Source organism: Oncorhynchus mykiss, chromosome 15 (assembly GCF_057628025.1).
Source record: "Oncorhynchus mykiss isolate SJ-2025 chromosome 15, ASM5762802v1, whole genome shotgun sequence".
NCBI classification, from domain to species: domain Eukaryota; kingdom Metazoa; phylum Chordata; class Actinopteri; order Salmoniformes; family Salmonidae; genus Oncorhynchus; species Oncorhynchus mykiss.
Window position 1 is genome coordinate 42,845,265 of NC_143036.1, and position 18,701 is coordinate 42,863,965.

At 43.7% G+C, this 18,701-nt stretch overlaps 1 protein-coding gene across 1 annotated transcript in view; it reads left to right on the forward strand.

Annotated features, from left to right (window-relative positions):
• LOC110490048 (interleukin-1 receptor accessory protein) overlaps positions 1-17,980 on the forward strand; it is a 37,613-nt gene extending 19,633 nt beyond the window's left edge. The window contains 6 exon segments of the mRNA XM_021563167.3: positions 4,186-4,312; positions 4,504-4,652; positions 8,145-8,288; positions 8,506-8,649; positions 16,894-17,630; positions 17,632-17,980. Of these exon segments, the coding sequence (XP_021418842.2) occupies positions 4,186-4,312; positions 4,504-4,652; positions 8,145-8,288; positions 8,506-8,649; positions 16,894-17,630; positions 17,632-17,757 (1,427 nt within the window). The 3' untranslated portion in view covers positions 17,758-17,980.
• The last annotated feature ends 721 nt before the right edge of the window (positions 17,981-18,701 follow it).

Consider the following 18,701-nt stretch of genomic DNA (forward strand, 5'->3'; position numbering starts at 1 on the left):
AGAAGAAGATTGGGAGAATGTCATATGGTCAGATAAAACCAAAATAGAACTTTTTGGTAAAAACTACACTCGTCGTGTTTGGAGGACAAAGAATGCTGAGTTGCATCCAAAGAACACCATCCCTACTGTGAAGCATGGAGGTGGAAACATCATGCTTTGGGGCTGTTTTTCTGCAAAGGGACCAGGACGACTGATCCGTGTAAAGGAAAGAATGAATGGGGCCATGTATTGTGAGATTTTGAGTGAAAACCTCCTTCCATCAGCTAGGGCATTGAAGATGAAATGTGGCTTGGTCTTTCAGCATGACAATGATCCCAAACACACCGCCCGGGCAACGAAGGAGTGGCTTCGCAAAAAGCATTTCAAGGTCCTGGAGTGGCTTAGCCAGTCTCCAGATCTCAACCCCATAGAAAATCTTTGGAGGGAGTTGAAAGTCTGTGTTGCCCAGCAACAGCCCCAAAACATCACTGCTCTAGAGGAGATCTGCATGGAGGAATGGGCCAAAATACCAGCAACAGTGTGTGAAAACCTTGTGAAGACTTTTGACCTCTGTCATTACCAACAAAGGGTATATAACAAAGTATTGAGATAAACTTTTGATATTGACCAAAAACTTATTTTCCACCATAATTTGCAAATAAATTCATTAAAAATCCTACAATGTGATTTTCTGGATTTTTTTTTCTCATTTTGTCTGTCATCGTTGAAGTGTACCTATGATGAAAATTAAAGGCCTATCTCATCTTCTTAAGTGGGAGAACTTGCACAATTGGTGGCTGACTAAATACTTTTTTGCCCCACTGTGTGTGTGTGTATATATATATATATATATATATATATATATATATATATATATATAGATAGATAGATAGATAGAGATATATATATATATATATATATATATATATATATATATAAATATATATATATATATATATATAAATATATATATATATATATATATATATATATATATATATATATATATATATATATATATAAATATATATATACTGCTCAAAAAAAGAGAACACAAAAATATCACATCATAGATCTGAATGAATTAAATATTCTTACTAAATACATTTTTCTTTACATAGTTGAATGTGCTGACAACAAAATCACACAAAAATTATCAATGGAAATCTAATTTATCAACCCATGGAGGTCTGGATTTGGAGTCACACTGAAAATTAAAGTGGAAAACCACACTACTGTAATGTCCTGAAAACAAGTCCAAATGAGGCTCAGTAGTGTGTGTAGCCTCCACGTGCCTGTATGATCTCCCTACAACGCCTGGACATGCTCCTGATGAGGTGGCGGATGGTCTCCTGAGGGATCTCCTCCCAGACTTGGACTAAAGCATCCGCCAACTCCTGGACAGTCTGTAGTGCCATGTGGCGTTGGTGGATGGAGCGAGACATGATGTCCCAGATGTGCTCAATTGGATTCAGGTCTGGGGAACGGGCAGGCCAGTCCATAGCATCAATGCCTTCCTCTTGCAGGAACTGCTGACACACTCCAGCCACATGAGGTCTAGCATTGTCTTGCATTAGGAAGAACCCACGGCCAACCACACCAGCATATGGTCTCACAGGGGGTCTGAGGATCTCATCTCGGTACCTAATGGCAGTCAGGCTACCTCTGGCGAGCACATGGAGGCCCCCCAAAGAAATGCCACCCCACACCATGACTGACCCACCACCAAACCGGTCATGCTGGAGGATGTTGCAGGCAGCAGAACGTTCTCCACGGCGTCTCCAGACTCTGTCACATCTGTCAAGAGCACAGGGCGCCAGTGGCGAATTTGCCAATCTCAGTGTTCTCTGGCAAATGTCAAACGTCCTGCACGGTGTTGGGCTGTAAAGCCAACCCCCACCTGTGGATGTAGGGCCCTCATACCACCCTCATGGAGTCTGTTTCTGACCATTTGAGCAGACACATGCACATTTGTGGCCTGCTGGAGGTCATTTTTGCAGGGCTCTGGCAGTGCTCCTCCTGCTCCTCCTTGCACAAAGGCGGAGGTAGCGGTCCTGCTGCTGGGTTGTTGCCCTCCTACGGCCTCCTCCACGTCTCCTGATGTACTGGCCTGTCTCCTGGTAGCGCATCCATGCTCTGGATGACATGGATGCGACACAGCAAACCTTCTTGCCACAGCTCGCATTGATGTGCCATCCTGGATGAGCTGCACTACCTGAGCCACTTGTGTGGGTTGTAGACTCCGTCTCATGCTACCACTAGAGTGAAAGCACCGCCAGCATTCAAAAGTGACCAAAACATCAGCCAGGAAGCATAGGAACTGAGAAGTGGTCTGTGGTCACCACCTGCAGAACCACTCCTTTATTGGGGGTGTCTTGCTAATTGCCTATAATTTCCACCTGTTGTCTATTCCATTTGCACAACAGCATGTGAAATTTATTGTCAATCAGTGTTGCTTCCTAAGTGGACAGTTTGATTTGACAGAAGTGTGATTGACTTGGAGTTACATTGTGTTGTTTAAGTGTTCCCTTTATTTTTTTGAGCAGTGTGTATATATATACACATGTACAAATTTGCTTTTCTTTCAAAAACAAGGACATTTCTAAGTGACTCCAAACTTTTGAACGGTAGCGTGCGTGTGTGCGTGTGCGTGTATGTGTGTGTGTGTGTGTACGTACATATATACACACACACGACAGACTGACCAGGTGAATCCAGGTGACAGCTATCAGTGTAGTGTTCAATCAGTGTAGATGGGGAGGAGACAGGTAAAATAAATATTTTTAAGCCTTGAAACAATTGGATTTTGTATGTGTGCCATTCAGATGGTAAATGGGCAAGACAAAAGGTTTAAGTCCCTTTGAACGGGGTAAGGTGCCAGGTGCACCGGTTTGCGTCAAGAACTGTAATGCTGTGCAGTTTTTCACGCCCAACAGTCCACCATCCAAAGGACATCCAGCCCACTTGATACAACTGTAGGAAGCATTGGAGTTAACATGGGCCAGCATCCCTGTGGAACACTTTCAACACCTTGTAGAGTCAATGCCCTGACAAATTTGGGCTGTTCTGAGGGCAAAAGGGGGTTCTTCTCAATATTAGGAAGGTGTTCCTAATGATTTGTACACTCAGTGCATATTACGATAAATCAAGTTAAACTTATTCAACTCAGATTCAATCCTTTCCCCATTTCAGTTGAAGATCAGACCATCACTTCCCACTTTTCGCTGTTGTGATCATCGAATTATAATTAATACTAAGCATATGGTTGTGACAGAGTTTTCTCAATATATTGAAAAAATAATCATACTCAACATTGACACATTGAATCATTAACATCAGAGTTTTGGCTATTCCTTTTTAATTTTATTCAAATGTTTAATGTGACAACGTTGTAGTCATGGCTGTAGCTGTGATATTGTTCCCATGGTAATGCAGCAGTATTGATAGCCTTGGGGACTGTTGCAGGGTCAGAGGTGAATCTCACATTGAGGCCTCTCCATCTCCAACATTTTAATAACTGACTTCAGATCAGTTTTAGAACTTAGTGGTTACTGTAACTAAGTTTTATAAACTTATCTTATGTGTTGGCTGTCACTAATTTGAAAGTTGAGATAGGCAATGATTATCGAGTGCGTTTGGGGAGATGCATATGTGATAACAGAAAGCCGGATACTTTGATTTGTTTTCTAACAGCAAGGCTCGACTTAACAACTCAACATGCAATGTAAACGTTTGACAAAATATTACACTGCATTGTGTGAAAATTGTCAGATGTGAGGAAAGAATATCTGTATTTCAAATGTTAGAATAATATCACCACATAGAATACAGTACATTTCCAACCTATTGACCAATTGTAAGTGCATGGTATTGTGACTTCTGGGCCTCATTTAACATATTTCCCAGTGTGTTTTGTTGTAGGTAATATTTGTTGCACCAGTTAGTGTAGAGTGTTGTACCAGTTTAGCTGTTTTTTTGGTGTGCCAATAATAATATTTCCCATCACAGGGTGCAGACCAAAGTGACAGTTCCACATTCATTTGATTCCTGGCAATCGGGTACAATCAATATCATTTCACAGAATGTTACTTGCATTTTTCTGTGAGTTGATGAGATTGGGTGATATTGTCATGGTGACACAGTAGCACAGTAGACATTGTTCCCATGGTAATGCAGCAGTATTGATCACCGTGGTGACTGTTGCAGGGTCAGAGGTGAATCTCACATGCAGGGTGTCATTGCCCTACCTGGAAGGACCCAGGGAGACCTGGTGGACCATCGATGGGAAGACTGTAGATCAGCTAGCTGATCCCCGCATCTCATTCACTTCTAGGTAAGTCTCATCCTCTTCTGTCTTTTCTTGTCTCTTCTGTTACTTTATCTTCTCATCTCTATTCTTCTCCATTCTTTTATACTGTTATTTTTGTTGGTTTCTATCCTCTCCTCTCATTCTTCTGTTACGTCTGTCCAATGTTTTCCTTCCCTTCATCTCCTCTCTCCTCCCCACATCTCTCTATCCTACAGGGTGGTGTTGGATTACTTTGGGGACTGGACAGTTGAGAATGTGCTCCGCATCCAGGACTTCAGCTCAGAGGACCTGACCAGAGAATACAACTGCTCCGGACGCAACGGCCGAGATGTAGCCACCCGCAGGGCAGTGCTAGAAGAGGAGGGTGAGGAATGATTTAAAACACGACAGAGCATAGCATGACACAATAGGACATTTGTTGATAATTTGTGTGGAAATGTGCTGAATATTGTATTAGTCACTATGGGAAAGTGGTGTGTAGCTAGTGCTCTGTGGTAGATCTTGTGGACTGTTGTGTGATCTGTGAGGACATTTTCTCTTAAACCTTACTAATGCTTTTGTACTCAAATATACGTCTTTAAGCCTAGGCATTGGGCTTGAGTTAGTTTCTTTAACAAACTCATATAGATAGAAAAGTGTGTGTGCGCGCCTTAACCTCTCTGGGATATGTGGGACGCTAGCGTCCCTGGCCAAAAACCAGGGAAAATGCAGAGCGCCAAATTCAAAAAATTACTATAAAAATCTAACTTTCATTAAATCACACATGCAAAATAGCAAATTAAAGCTACACTTGTTATGAATCCAGCCAACATGTCAGATTTCAAAAAGGCTTTTCGGCAAAAGCAAACTATGCTATTATCTGAGGATAGCACCTCCGTAAACAAAGAGAGAGAAGCATATTTCAACCCTGCAGGCGCGACACAAAACGCAGAAATGACGAGCTTCTTTTGTTGGCACTCCAATATGTCCCATAAACATCACTAATGGTCCTTTTGTTCGATTATTTCCGTCGATATATATCAAAAATGTCCATTTATTTGGCACGTTTGATCCAGAAAAACACCGGTTCCAACTTGCGCAACTTGACTACAAAATATCTCAAAAGTTACCTGTAAACTTTGCCAAAACATTTCAAACTACTTTTGTAATACAACTTTAGGTATTTTTTAACAGAAATAATCGATAAAATTGAAGACGTGATGATCTGTGTTCAATACAGGAGGAAAACGAACTGTAGCTAGCTTTCTGGTCACGCGCCTCTATCTAACAGTACACTTCAAGTTACCCTCGTTCAATATGGCCGTACTTCTTCATTACACAAAGGAAAAATCTCAAACAATTTCTAAAGACTGGTGACATCCAGGAAGCAGTAGGAACTGCAAGAAGGTCCCTTAGAAATCTGGATTCCCAATGATTCGGAATGGTTTGTCCTCTGGGTTTCGCCTGCTAAATAGGTTCTGTTATACTCACAGACATGATTCAAACAGTGTTAGAAACTTCAGAGTGTTTTCTATCCAAATCGAATAATAATATGCATATCTTATCTTCTGGGGATGAGTAGCAGGCAGTTGACATTTGGCATGCATTTCATCCGGACCTGAAAATACTGCCCCCTGTCACCAAGAAGTTAATAGAGGCCTGTTCTAACTGTTCTGTGTGTGTAGAATGACCCCATGATGTCTGGGCACTCAGCCAAGAAACTAACTGTTTCCTCTTAAGTTAACTGGAGACTGAGTAAAGGTTATATCCTGCACAGCAATGATAAAGCTATTGTTCTGTTTGGAGCCTGTTTCTGGGTGAAAGTTTCATGTTTTGTGTGTGTGTGACCAGTACGACCATACATCATCTGGGCCGATAGTCAAAGGCACTTGCTTGCCCAACTTGGGGGAGCCTTTGAGCGGTTGTTAGAGGAATTATGTATGGAGTGACTTCCTGTCATTCTGGCCCCTATTGTTCTCACTCAGTTGCGACAGACTGAGGCAAACTTTTCACCCAAGTTGTCTCCCCTCACACTTGCATGGGGTAGTTTGACTATATAAATGCTCCTGTACTTTTTGTACAGGGGGCTCTCACTCCATTTCACCTTCATGGGTGGTGCGACCAGCCTCCTTATTATAATACGTTTTTAATAAAAGTAATACGTTGATTGATTATTGGCTTTGCCTCTCCTCATTATTTGAATTTCCACCACCGATCAATTCCATGATAGAATAAATAAAAAAATTGATCTCTGCAGAGGGTAAGTAAGCAGAGGTTTGGACTGTTTAGTGTACATTCTTTAAAAAAACTATATTCTTATTATTTCGATTTTTTTTAACAAGTTTGCCTTTTTTTTCTGTTTTAACGCTTTTACATTTGATACATTCTCTTTGTTTCCTTTATTAGTATTATTTTTCTACCATTGTTTTATATCTTGCTTATCTTGTTTTATTTTTACATGCTACATTCTTTAGTGTACGACTATGTTTTATTATTTCAAGCAATAACTTGTGAAGCACATTGGGCTGCAATGACTCCTGTGAAAGGTGCTTAACCCCCTAGCACCGGTGCATCAATCTAAGTTACATAATAAAAAAAATCCCATTAACATCCGTCAGTTTAAGCTACAGATATCTGAAGTTGGTAGTCGGCACCATCTATTTTCCAACTTCTGTTTAGTAGCGTCCGAACCATGAATGGGACTGCGCTGTGGAAAGCTGAGATTGTGTCATGGGACTCGTCTGTGTAACGGATTTCCTCCTCTTCGTCTGAGGAGGAGTAAGGATCGGACCAAAACGCAGCGTGGTAAGTGTCCATATAGATTTATTCAAAAACACAACTGAACACTGGAACAAAATAATAAACGTGAAATATACAAAACCGAAACAGTACGGTGTCGCCTAAACACTTACACGGAAACAAACACCCACAAACCAAAAGTGAAACCCAGGCTACCTAACTGTGATTCTCAATCAGGGACAACAATTGACAGCTGCCTCTGATTGAGAACCATACTAGGTCGAACTCAAAACCCAACATAGAAAAACAGACTGCCCACCCCAACTCATGCCCTGACCAACTAAAACAAAGACAAAACAAAGGAACTAAGGTCAGAACGTGACAGTCTGAAGGTAACCAGTACCTGTAATATGGAATTATGAAGGTAGTTTTGTGTATTTTTTAAATAAAAACAAACAAGCTAAATAATCCATAGTATGACCATCTTAAAACTATTCCATATGTCAGCATAGCACCCCCCCCCTTTCCCCCAACCTCTTAGGCTCTAAAGAATTAACAAACAAAGTACAGTATATTATCATTATCAATAGTATTTCCAGTGAGTGTAGGTCACACCAATTCTGTAGGCTAGAAGAGTTGGCTATATCACACAGGCCTTTCCTATTTTATTATTTTTTGGGGGGGATAAGCAGGCGTAACAGTGAGGGAGAGCAGGATGAGACATACAGGTAGGACGGTTTGAATTTGATTTAAGGCTACCACAGACTGAGGGCAACATTTTCGTAGTGCAAAATAATTGTGCAAAGTGCTAAAATTACAATAAACCTCATTGTAATCAGTGTGATTACATTTTTAACTTTTTCTTCAACAATGTGCTGTATAAAGAGGAAACTATAGATGTATTGCTCAGTTTACAAAATGTGTGTTAAATCATACTGCGACTTTGGCCTCAATGGGAATCACCTGCCTAAGTATACAGTAAGTTAAATAAAACATTTGGTTTATGCTATTTTTTGCACTTTGCACAATTCTTTTGCACTGTGAAAATGTCTTGAATAGTGGTAAAGTATATGCTACAGGTGATGGTGTTACCAACTAGGCCAGCCCGAGGCACCCAATTCTCTAATTTAATTTTCAGTATACCTGCCATCCGTGGAGCTGGGCTGTGGCCTGGGCGTGACTCTGTTCTTGATGCTGGTGCTGTTCGTGGTCTACCACATCTTCTGGCTGGAGCTGCTGCTGCTCTATCGCTCCTGGTTTGGAACTGACGAACGCTGTACAGGTGGGACACCTACTGTACAGACAGACCTTGCTAAGAATAACCAACTAGGGCCATTCGTTTTTCCTGACCAATTGACCTGGCCAAGAAAATGTAGCTCCAACATATTAAACCTAACCTGGAAAAACTAATGTGGTCAGGAAACTCCTGACCCTAATAATGACATCTCTGAAATAAATGTTTTCCTTCTTACTGTGTTTCTGCTTCCTCCATCATTCAGACGACAAGGAGTATGACATCTACATCTCGTACGCGAGGAATAGCGAGGAGGAGCAATTTGTCCTCTTGACACTCCGCAGGGTCCTGGAGAATGAGCTGGGCTATACCGTCTGCATCTTCGACAGGGACAGCCTTCCTGGAGGGAGTGAGTATGGTCTAGCTTAGACAGAATAGGATGGTCTATCTTCAGGCTCTGATATCAGTATGGAACAGTCCAACAGCGGGATGAGGAGTGTATGAGAGAAAGGGGAACAGTGTGTAAGAATGAACCAGTGGGTAGAAATGTGTAGGAATTGTGAGGGAGATGATTACAGACCGGAGAGTTTCCTGACCACAACCTGACCAGGAAAAACTCTCTAAAAGCCTACAACCAGAGCCTGGTATTTTCCCTGGTCATGTCACATGGTCAGCAAATCTCCCCTGGCCCTAACAATGACACATGCTATTACCATTAGAGGATTCAGAGGATTGGCCTGAATGAAGGCGCTGTGCTGAATCACTGATCTACAAATAATCTTGCATCCCAAATGACTCCTCATTATGTGATCAAGATTAGTGAATCTGCATAGAGCCTTGCTCAGTCTGACCCCCTCGGAAGCACTGTGTTACTGAGGGAGAATGGTGTGATCCCCTTCCCAGCCATCACTGACGAGACGCTGACCTTTGTGGGCCGCAGTCGCCGCGTCCTGGTGGTGCTCAGCCCAGGATACGGCCTCCAGGGGACCCAGGCCCTACTGGAGCTCAAGGCAGGGCTAGACAGCATGGCGTGGGGTGGACATCTGCGGGTCATTCTGGTCCAGTATAAGCCATTGAGGCGGAGCGGCTGGGTGCGCGAGCTGAGGCGAGCGAGAGTAGCCCTGGCGTTGGTCCGATGGCAAGGGGACAAATCCAGCGATCTGTCCTCTACGTTCTGGAAGCGACTCCGAGTGGAGCTACCTGTCAGAAGGATTAAAGACTAGCTACAGAGCCAAGATAGTAACGCTATACCACTGCAGAATATAGCTATAGACACACAGCGAGCATAATAACATTGTGGAGACGCAACTCGCACTTAGAATACAGAATGACATAGCATATATGTGACATACGCACACACGCCCACACACATACATACACACACACCATTATTACACTTTCATTTTGTTTCCTTTTTGTGAGTGAGAAACCATTCATCAATTTGTTTTGCATTTTGTTAAATGCTTATTTGAAAGAGTCTCACATTGTCTCATTTTGTATACTTTCATATTATGTAAATGTTTGTTATCCGAATAAATGCTTTTTTTTCATATCTCAATATCCATTTCATCCATGTAATTTAATTTCATCACATTTTCATTGTTTGTCATATTATGCATTATCTTTCACATGACTGTGTGTTTGGAGTTGCTGGTTGAAATATATTTCTGGAAGGTGATATCTGATAGCTATGAGTATGTGAATTTGTCATTGTTTTTGATAATGGAAAATACACAGGCTGAAATTCAGTAGAACATGCCATAGCAATGTTTAATTTGTGTCTTTAATCAGTGTGATTAATGTGCACAGTTTTGAGGGGAGTCCACTTGTTAGTGATTAGTACGTTTTCACACTACATTCCTTTAAAGTACATCAAAACTATTCTGTAATTTTATTTGACCGTTGGAAAAAATCTAGCTTTGCAGAATATCAAATAAAATTGTATTAGTCACATGCGCCGAACACAACTGGTGTAGATCTTACAGTGGAAATGCTTACTTACAAGCCCCTAACCAACAATGCAGTTTAAAAAATAAGAATAAGAATAAGAAATAAAAGTAACAAGTAGTTAAAGAGCAGCAGTAAAATAATAATAGTGAGACTATATACAGTGGGTACCGGTACAGAGTCAATGTGCAGGGGCACCAGTTAGTTGAGGTAATTGAGGTAATAAGTATATGTAGGTAGAGTTATTAAAGTGACTATGCATAGAAAATAACAGAGAGTAGCAGTGGTGTAAAAGGAGGGGGGGGGGGGCAATGCAAATAGTCTGGGTAGCCATTTGATTAGATGTTCAGGAGTCTTATTGCTTGGGGGTAGAAGTTGTTAGAATCCTCTTGGACCTAGACTTGCCGTGCGGTAGCCGAGAGAACGGTCTATGACAAGGGTGGCTGGAGTCTTTTTTAGGTCCTTCCTCTGAAACTGCCTGGTATAGAGGTCCTGGATGGCAGGAAGTGATGTACTGGGCCGTACGCACTATCCTCTGTAGTGCCTTGCAGTTGGAGGCCGAGCAGTTGCCATACTAGGCAGTGATGCAACCAGTCAGGATGCTCTCGATGGTGCAGATGTAGAACCTTTTGAGGATCTGAGGACCCATGCCAAATCTTTTCAGTCTCCTGAGGGGGAATAGGTTTTGTCACGCCCTCTTCACGACTGTCTTGGTGTTCTTGGACCATGTCAGTTTGTTGGTGATGTGGACACCAAGGAACTTGAAGCTCTGAACCTACTCCACTACAGCCCTGTTGCTGAGAATGGGGGTGTGTTCGGTCCTCCTTTTCCTGTAGTCTACAATCATCTCCTTTGTCTTGATCACGTTGAGGGAGAGGTTGTTGTCCTGGCACCACACGGCCAGGTCTCTGACCTCCCTACAGGCTGTCTCGTCGTTGTCGGTGATCAGGCCTACCACTGTTGTGTCATCGCAAAACTTTTATTCTTTCTCATTTACAACTGCGAACTGGCCAAGATAAAGAAAAACAGTGTGACACAAACAACAACAGGGAGTTACACATGAAGTAAACAAACAACAAACGCAGTAAATACAATAGAAAAAGTCTATATACAGTGTGTGCAAATGAGGAAGGATAAGGGAGGTAAGGCAATAAATAGGCCATAGTGGCGAAATAATTACAGTATAGCAATTAAACGCTGGAGTGATAGATGTGTAGAAGATGAGTGTGCAAGTAGAGATACTGGGGTGCAAAGGAGCAAAATAAATGACAGCATGGTGATGAGGTAGTTGGATGGGCTATTTACCGATGAGCTATGTACAGGTGCAGTGATCTGTGAGCTGCTCTGACAGCTGGTGCTTAAAGCTAGCGAGGGAGATATGAGTCTCCAGCTTCAGTGATTTTTGCAGTTCGTTCCAGTCATTGGCAGCAGAGAACTGAAAGGAAAGACGGCCAAAGGAGGAATTGGCTTTGGGGGTGACCAGTGAAATATACCTGCTGGAGCACGTGCTACGGGTGGGTGCTGCTATGGTGACCAGTGAGCTGAGAAAAGGTGGGGCTTTAGCTAGCAAGGACTTATAGGTGACCTGGAGCCAGTGGGTTTGGCGACGAATATGAAGCAAGGGCCAGCCAACGAGAGTGTACAGGTCGCAGTGGTGGGTAGTATATGGGGCTTTGTTGACAAAACGGATGACACTGTGATAGACTGCATCCAATTTGCTGAGTAGATTGTTGGAGGCTATTTTGTAAATGACATCGCCAAAGTCAAGGATCGGTAGGTTAGTCAGTTTTACGAGGGTTTGTTTGGCAGCATGAGTGAAGGATGCTTTGTTGCGAAATAAGAAGCCAAATCTAGATTTAATTTTGGATTGGAGATGCTTAATGTGAGCCTGGAAGGAGAGTGTACAGTCTAACCAGACACCTAGGTATTTGTAGTTCACATATTCTAAGTCAGAACCGTCCAATGTAGTGATGCTGGACGGGCGGACAGGTGTGGGTAGCGATCGGTTGAAGAGCATGCATTTAGTTTTATTTATATTTAAGAGCAGTTGGAGGCCACGGAAGGAGAGTTGTATGGCATTGAAGCCCGTCTAGAGGTTAGTTAACACAGTGTCCAAAGAAGGGCCAGAAGTATACAGAATGGTGTCGTCTGCATAGAGGTGGATCAAAGAATCACCAGCAGCAAGAACGACAACATTGATGTATACAGAGAAAAGAGTCGGCCCGAGGATTGAACCCTGTGGTACCCCCATAGAGACTGCCAGAGGTCCGGACAACAGGCTCTCCGATTTGACACACTGAACTCTGTTTGAGAAGTAGTTGTTGAACCAGGCGAGGCAGTCATTAGAGAAACCAAGGCTGTTGAGTCTGCCGATAAGAATGTGGTGATTGACAGAGTCGAAAGCCTTGGCCAGGTCGATGAATACAGCTGCACAGTAATATCTCTTATCGATGGAGGTTATGATATCGTTTAGGATCTTGAGCGTGGCTGAGGTGCACCCATGACCAACTCGGAAACCAGATTGCATTGCGGAGAAGGTTTGATGGTATTCGAAATGATTGGTGACCTGTTTGTAAACTTTACTTTCGAAGACCTTAGAAAGGCAGGGTAGGATAGAAATAGGTCTGTAGCAGTTTGGGTCTAGAGTGTCTCCCCCTTTGAAGAGGGGGATGATCGCGGCAGCTTTCCAGTCTTTGGGGATCTCAGACGACACGAAAAGGAGGTTGAACAGGCTAGTAATAGGAGTTGCAACAATTTCAGGGGATAATTTTAGACACAGAGGGTTCAGATTGTCTAGCCTGGCTGATTTGTAGGGGACCAGATTTTGCAGCTCTTTCAGACCATCAGCTATCTGGATTTGGGTGAAGGAGAAATGGGGGAGGCTAGGCAAGTTGCTGTGGGGGGCGTAGGGCTGTTGACCGGGGTAGGGGTAGTCAGGTGGAAAGCATGGCCAGCTGTAGGACAATGCTTATTGAAATTCTCAACTATGACGGATTTATCGGTGGTGACAGTGTTTCCTAGCCTCAGTGCAGTGGGCAGCTGAGAGAAGGTGCTCTTATTCTCCATGGACTTTACAGTGTCCCAGAACTTTGTTTGTGCTACAGGATGCAAATTTCTTGCATTCCTAACTGCCTGTGTATATTGGTTCCTAACTTCCCTGAATTGGTGCATATCGCGGAGGCTATATGCAGTACGCCACAGGATGTTTTTGTGCTGGTCAAGGGCAGTCAGATCTGGAGTGATCCAAGGGCTATATCTGTTCCTGGTTAAAAAAAAATTGAATGGGGCATGCTTATTTAAGATGGTGAGGAAAGCACTTTTAAAGAATAACCAGGCATCCTCTACTGACAGAATGAGGTCATTACCCTTCCAGGATACCCGGGCCAGGTCGATTAGAAAGGCCTGCTGGCTGAAGTGTTTTAGGGAGCGTTTCACAGTGATGAGGGGTGGTCGTTTGACCGCAGACCCATTACGGACGCAGGCAATGAGGCAGAGATCGCTGAGATCCTGGTTGAAGACAGCAGAGGTGTATTTGGAGTGCAGGTTGGTTAGGATGATATCTATGAGGGTGCCCGTGTTTACAGATTTGGGGTTGTTCCTGATAAGTTAATTGATAATTTGTGTGAGATTGAGGGCATCAAGCTTAGATTGTAGGATGGCCGAGGTGTTAAGCATGTCCCAGTTTTGGTCACCTAGCAGCATGAGCTCTGAAGATAGATGGGGGTCAATCAATTTACGTATGGTGTCCAGGGCACAGCTGGGGGCAGAAGGTGGTCTATAGCAAGCGGCAACGGTGAGAGACTTGTTTTTGGAAAGGTGAATTTTTAATAGTAGAAGCTCAAATAGTTTGGGCACAGACCTGGATAGTAAGACAGAACACCGCAGGCTGTCTCTGCAGTAGATTGCAACTCCACCACCTTTGGCAGTTCTATCTTGTCGGACAATGTTATAGTTAGGAATGGAAATTTCAGGGTTTTTGTTGGTCTTCCTAAGCCAGGATTCAGACACGGCTAGGACATCCGGGTTGGCAGAGTGTGCTAAGGCAGTGAATAAAACAAACTTAGGGAGGAGGCTTCTAATGTTAACATGCATGAAAGGCTTTTACGGTTACAGAAGTCAACAAATGAGAGAGCCTGGGAAATGGGAGTGGAGCTAGGCACTGCAGGGCCTGGATTAACCTCTACATCACCAGAGGAACAGAGGAGGAGTAGGATAAGGGTACGGCTAAAGGCTATAATAACTGAAAGGAGCAGGTTTCTGGACACGATCAAATAGATTCAAGGCATAATGTAGTTAAGAATAGATTCGAGGCATAAGTAGTAGTTAAGTTAATCTGGTTGGCTCATGTCCCTGGGCAGCTCTCAACTGTGCTTCCCTTTGTAGTCTAATGATTTGCAAGCCCTGCCACATCCGACGAGCGACAGAGACGGTGTAATATGACTCCATCTTAGTCCTGTATTGACACTTTGCCTGTTTGATGGTTCGTCAGAGGGCATCATGGGATTTCTTATAAGCTTCCGGGTTAGAGCCCCGCTCCTTGAAAGCGGCAGCTCTAGCCTTTAGCTCAGTGGGGATGTTGCCTGTAATCCATGGCTTTTGGTTGGGGTATGTACGTATGGTCACTGTGGGGACGACGTCATCGATGCATTTATTGATGAAGCCTGATGTGATGTGGTGTACACCTCAATGCCATAGGAAGAATCCCGGAACATATTACAGTCTGTGATAGCAAAACAGCTTTTGCAAAACAGAATTTGTGCCTGTAGGGGTGCTCTTCAGCCAAAATGTATCCTCTAAATAGACAGAAATAGTAGCAGTGGGGAGGAGAGGAGGAGAGGCAGGATCCTAGTAGCAGTGGGGAGGAGAGGCAGGAGCCTACCTCTACCTCTCCTCCCCGCAAAATCATATACAGTGGGGAGAACAAGTATTTGATACACTACCAATTGTGCAGGTTTTCCTACTTACAAAGCATGTAGAGGTCTGTAATTTTTATCATAGGTACACTTCAACTGTGAGAGACGGAATCTAAAACAAAAATACAGAAAATCACATTGTATGATTTTTAAGTAATTCATTTGCATTTTATTGCATGATATAAGTATTTGATACATCAGAAAAGCAGAATTTAATATTTGGTTTTGCAATTACAGAGATCATATGTTTCCTGTAGTTCTTGACCAGGTTTGCACACACTGCAGCAGGGATTTTGGCCCACTCCTCCATACAGACCTTCTCCAGATCCTTCAGGTTTCGGGGCTGTCACTGGGCAATACGGACTTTCAGCTCCCTCCAAAGATTTCTATTGGGTTCAGGTCTAGAGACTGGCTAGGCCAATCCAGGACCTTGAGATGCTTCTTACGGAGCCACTCCTTGGTTATCCTGGCTGTGTGTTTCGGGTCGTTGTCATGCTGGAAGACCCAGCCACGACCCATCTTCAATGCTCTTACTGAGGGAAGGAAGTTGTTGGCCAAGATCTCGCGATACATGGCCCCAACCATCCTCCCCTCAATACGGTGCAGATATCCTGTCCCCTTTGCAGAAAAGCATCCCCAAAGAATGATGTTTCCACCTCCATGCTTCACAGTTGGGATGGTGTTGTACTCATCCTTCTTCTTCCTCCAAACACGGCGAGTGGAGTTTAGACCAAAAAGCTCTATTTTTGTCTCATCAGACCACATGACCTTCTTCCATTTCTCCTCTGGATCATCCAGATGGTCATTGGCAAACTTCAGACGGGCCTGGACATGCGCTGGCTTGAGCAGGGGGACCTTGCGTGCGCTACAGGATTTTAATCCATGACTGCGTAGTGTGTTACTAATGGTTTTCTTTGAGACTGTGGTCCCAGCTCTCTTCAGGTCATTGATCAGGTCCTGCCGTGTAGTTCTGGGCTGATCACTCACCTTCCTCATGATCATTGATGCCCCACAAGGTGAGATCTTGCATGGAGCCCCAAACCGAGGGTGATTGACCGTCATCTTGAACTTCTTCCATTTTCTAATAATTGCGCCAACAGTTGTTGCCTTCTCACCAAGCTGCTTGCCCATTGTCCTGTAGCCCATCCCAGCCTTGTGCAGGTCTACAATTTTATCCCTGATGTCCTTACACGGCTCTCTGTTCTTGGCCATTGAGGAGAGGTTGGAGTCTGTTTGATTGAGTGTGTGGACAGGTGTCTTTTATGCAGGTAACGAGTTCAAACAGGTGCAGTTAATACAGGCAATGAGTGAAGAACAGAAGGGCTTCTTAAAGAAAAGCTAACAGGTCTGTGAGAGCCGGAATTCTTACTGGTTGGTAGGTGATCAAATACTTATGTCATGCAATAAAATGCAAATGAATTACTTAAAAATCATACAATGTGATTTTCTGGATTTTTGTTTTAGATTCCGTCTCTCACATTTAAAGTGTACCTATGACAAAAATTTACAGACCTCTACATGCTTTGTAAGTAGAAAAACCTGCAAAATCGGCAGTGTATCAAATACTTGTTCTCCCCACTGTATGTTTGTTTCCCTAAAATTAGGTATTTGTGTGATTTAATGAGATAAGATATGTTTACATTTGCGTATTCAATCCAACATTTGATGGAAACAGTCAGCAACTAAACGCACATAGTGTATCTTTAAATACCACAATGTGGTTTTATTGAATGTTGCCCATAGTGTCATTGTGCCATCCTGGTAGGTTCCTAAGGTGAGTCTCTCTCCCCTAGATATGTCGGAGGCTGTCCTCAGGTGTATGCGGTCAAGCCGCCGGCTCCTGGTGGTCCTGAGCCCCACCTACCTGACAGAGAAGAGTGTCAGCCTGCTGGAGTGTCGCCTGGGCCTCTACATCCAGCTCACCTGCCATGCCCACATCATCACCGTCCTTTACAGCCCCCTCCCGAGACTACTGGCCTCTTGCACTGAGGCCAAGCAGCTATGCCGCAGTACTGCCACCATCACCTGGAGGGGACGCCAGTCGGAGTCGTCCACCTCTCGCTTCTGGAAGCGCCTGCGCCTGGCCCTGCCTGTGAGACCGCTGGCCCTGGGGAGGAGGCTCATCGACAGCACCTCGTCCCACTCCGACCTGGCCACTTCTTTGGGCCAGCAGTGCCAGCCGCAGGATGCCGCCGAGCCACAGAGACAGAGGGATGGCAAGAGTGCTGCAGGCAACGGTGTCAGAGGCAGGGGGCGCAAGTGGAGGATACAGGAGGCGCGCAGCAGGGAGATGCCGAAGGCGGGCCACGGTAAGAACTGTGGAGTGTGTGTGAGAGAGCCCCACGGCGTCTTGGGTAGGGCGGCTGTGAAGACCCAGCATACACATCAACCCACAGCAAAAAGTATCAGACCTGAGACCCAACCAAGACTTCATCCAAGCAGCACAAAGACCCAACTAGGACTTCATTCAAGCAGCACAAAAGCTCAACCAGGACTTCATCAAATCAGTACAGAGACCGAAACCAGAACTTCATCCAAGCAGCACAAAGACCCAAGCGGGACTTGACCCTAAGAGTACTGAAACTCCAGCAGAACAACCACATCCTTCGCCTAGCCAACCACAGAACTTTGACAACTGTGTGTGCGACCTACAGTAGATAACAATAAAAGCAGCAATATCAGGCATGGCTGTGCACTGTAGAACACTGTCTGAAGACAGGGGCAACTGCAATAAACTTAGCTTACAAATTGCGAAATGCTAAGGACATATCGGATTAGAATAGCAGAGGAGACAACTTTGTTTCTTAAGTGGAGAAATGTGGAAAGTACATTTTATGGGTATGTAATGACAAACATTTGACATTAAATATTGTCTGTTCTTTATCTCATTTGGTTCTTCACTGACCTATTGAAGACGTCACCCGTTCACCATTCACTGGCCTGGGTTGGTTTGTCGACCCATGTGTTTATCTGTGTGTGACTTTGTTCGGGGAAGGAGGTGGGTGATTAGCAACCAGTCAGACAGGCTTCTGGGACAATGAGGACCATAAAAGATTGGAGAATGTTGGAACTGACTGACAGATACTAACTACCCGTCCAAGCAAACTGCACTGTGCTGAGTGTTTCTGGATTATCATAATATACTCTATCTAGTGTCCTTCTTTGGTGATCCTTTGAGCCCATGACAAATGGTACTCAAATTTGGTTCAGAAATCCATCCAACTTTATCAATGCACGTTTTTTAAGACTGTGTTCTGATGTGCCACACAACAATTTCCCGTCTCAGTAAATATGCAATTCATTAAAACTCTATAGAATTATTTCTACAGGAAATATAACCTTGTCGCAATGTTATTACAGTGTATTTCCTTATGACATTAATGTGTTGTATTGAATGAGGGTTCTATTATCAAAAGCTGTACCCTTTTTCCATATGGATCACAGATTGAGGCAAGTTCAATGACGACATACTGTACAGCACATTCATAATGCTGAAGTGCAGAAAAAGAGAGTAGAAAAAGGGAGGGAGAGAGAGAATATCGTGCTGTTTTCTCAATGGCTGCTTTCAGTGAAGGTGCTCATTTCCTTCCATTGAGGCAAA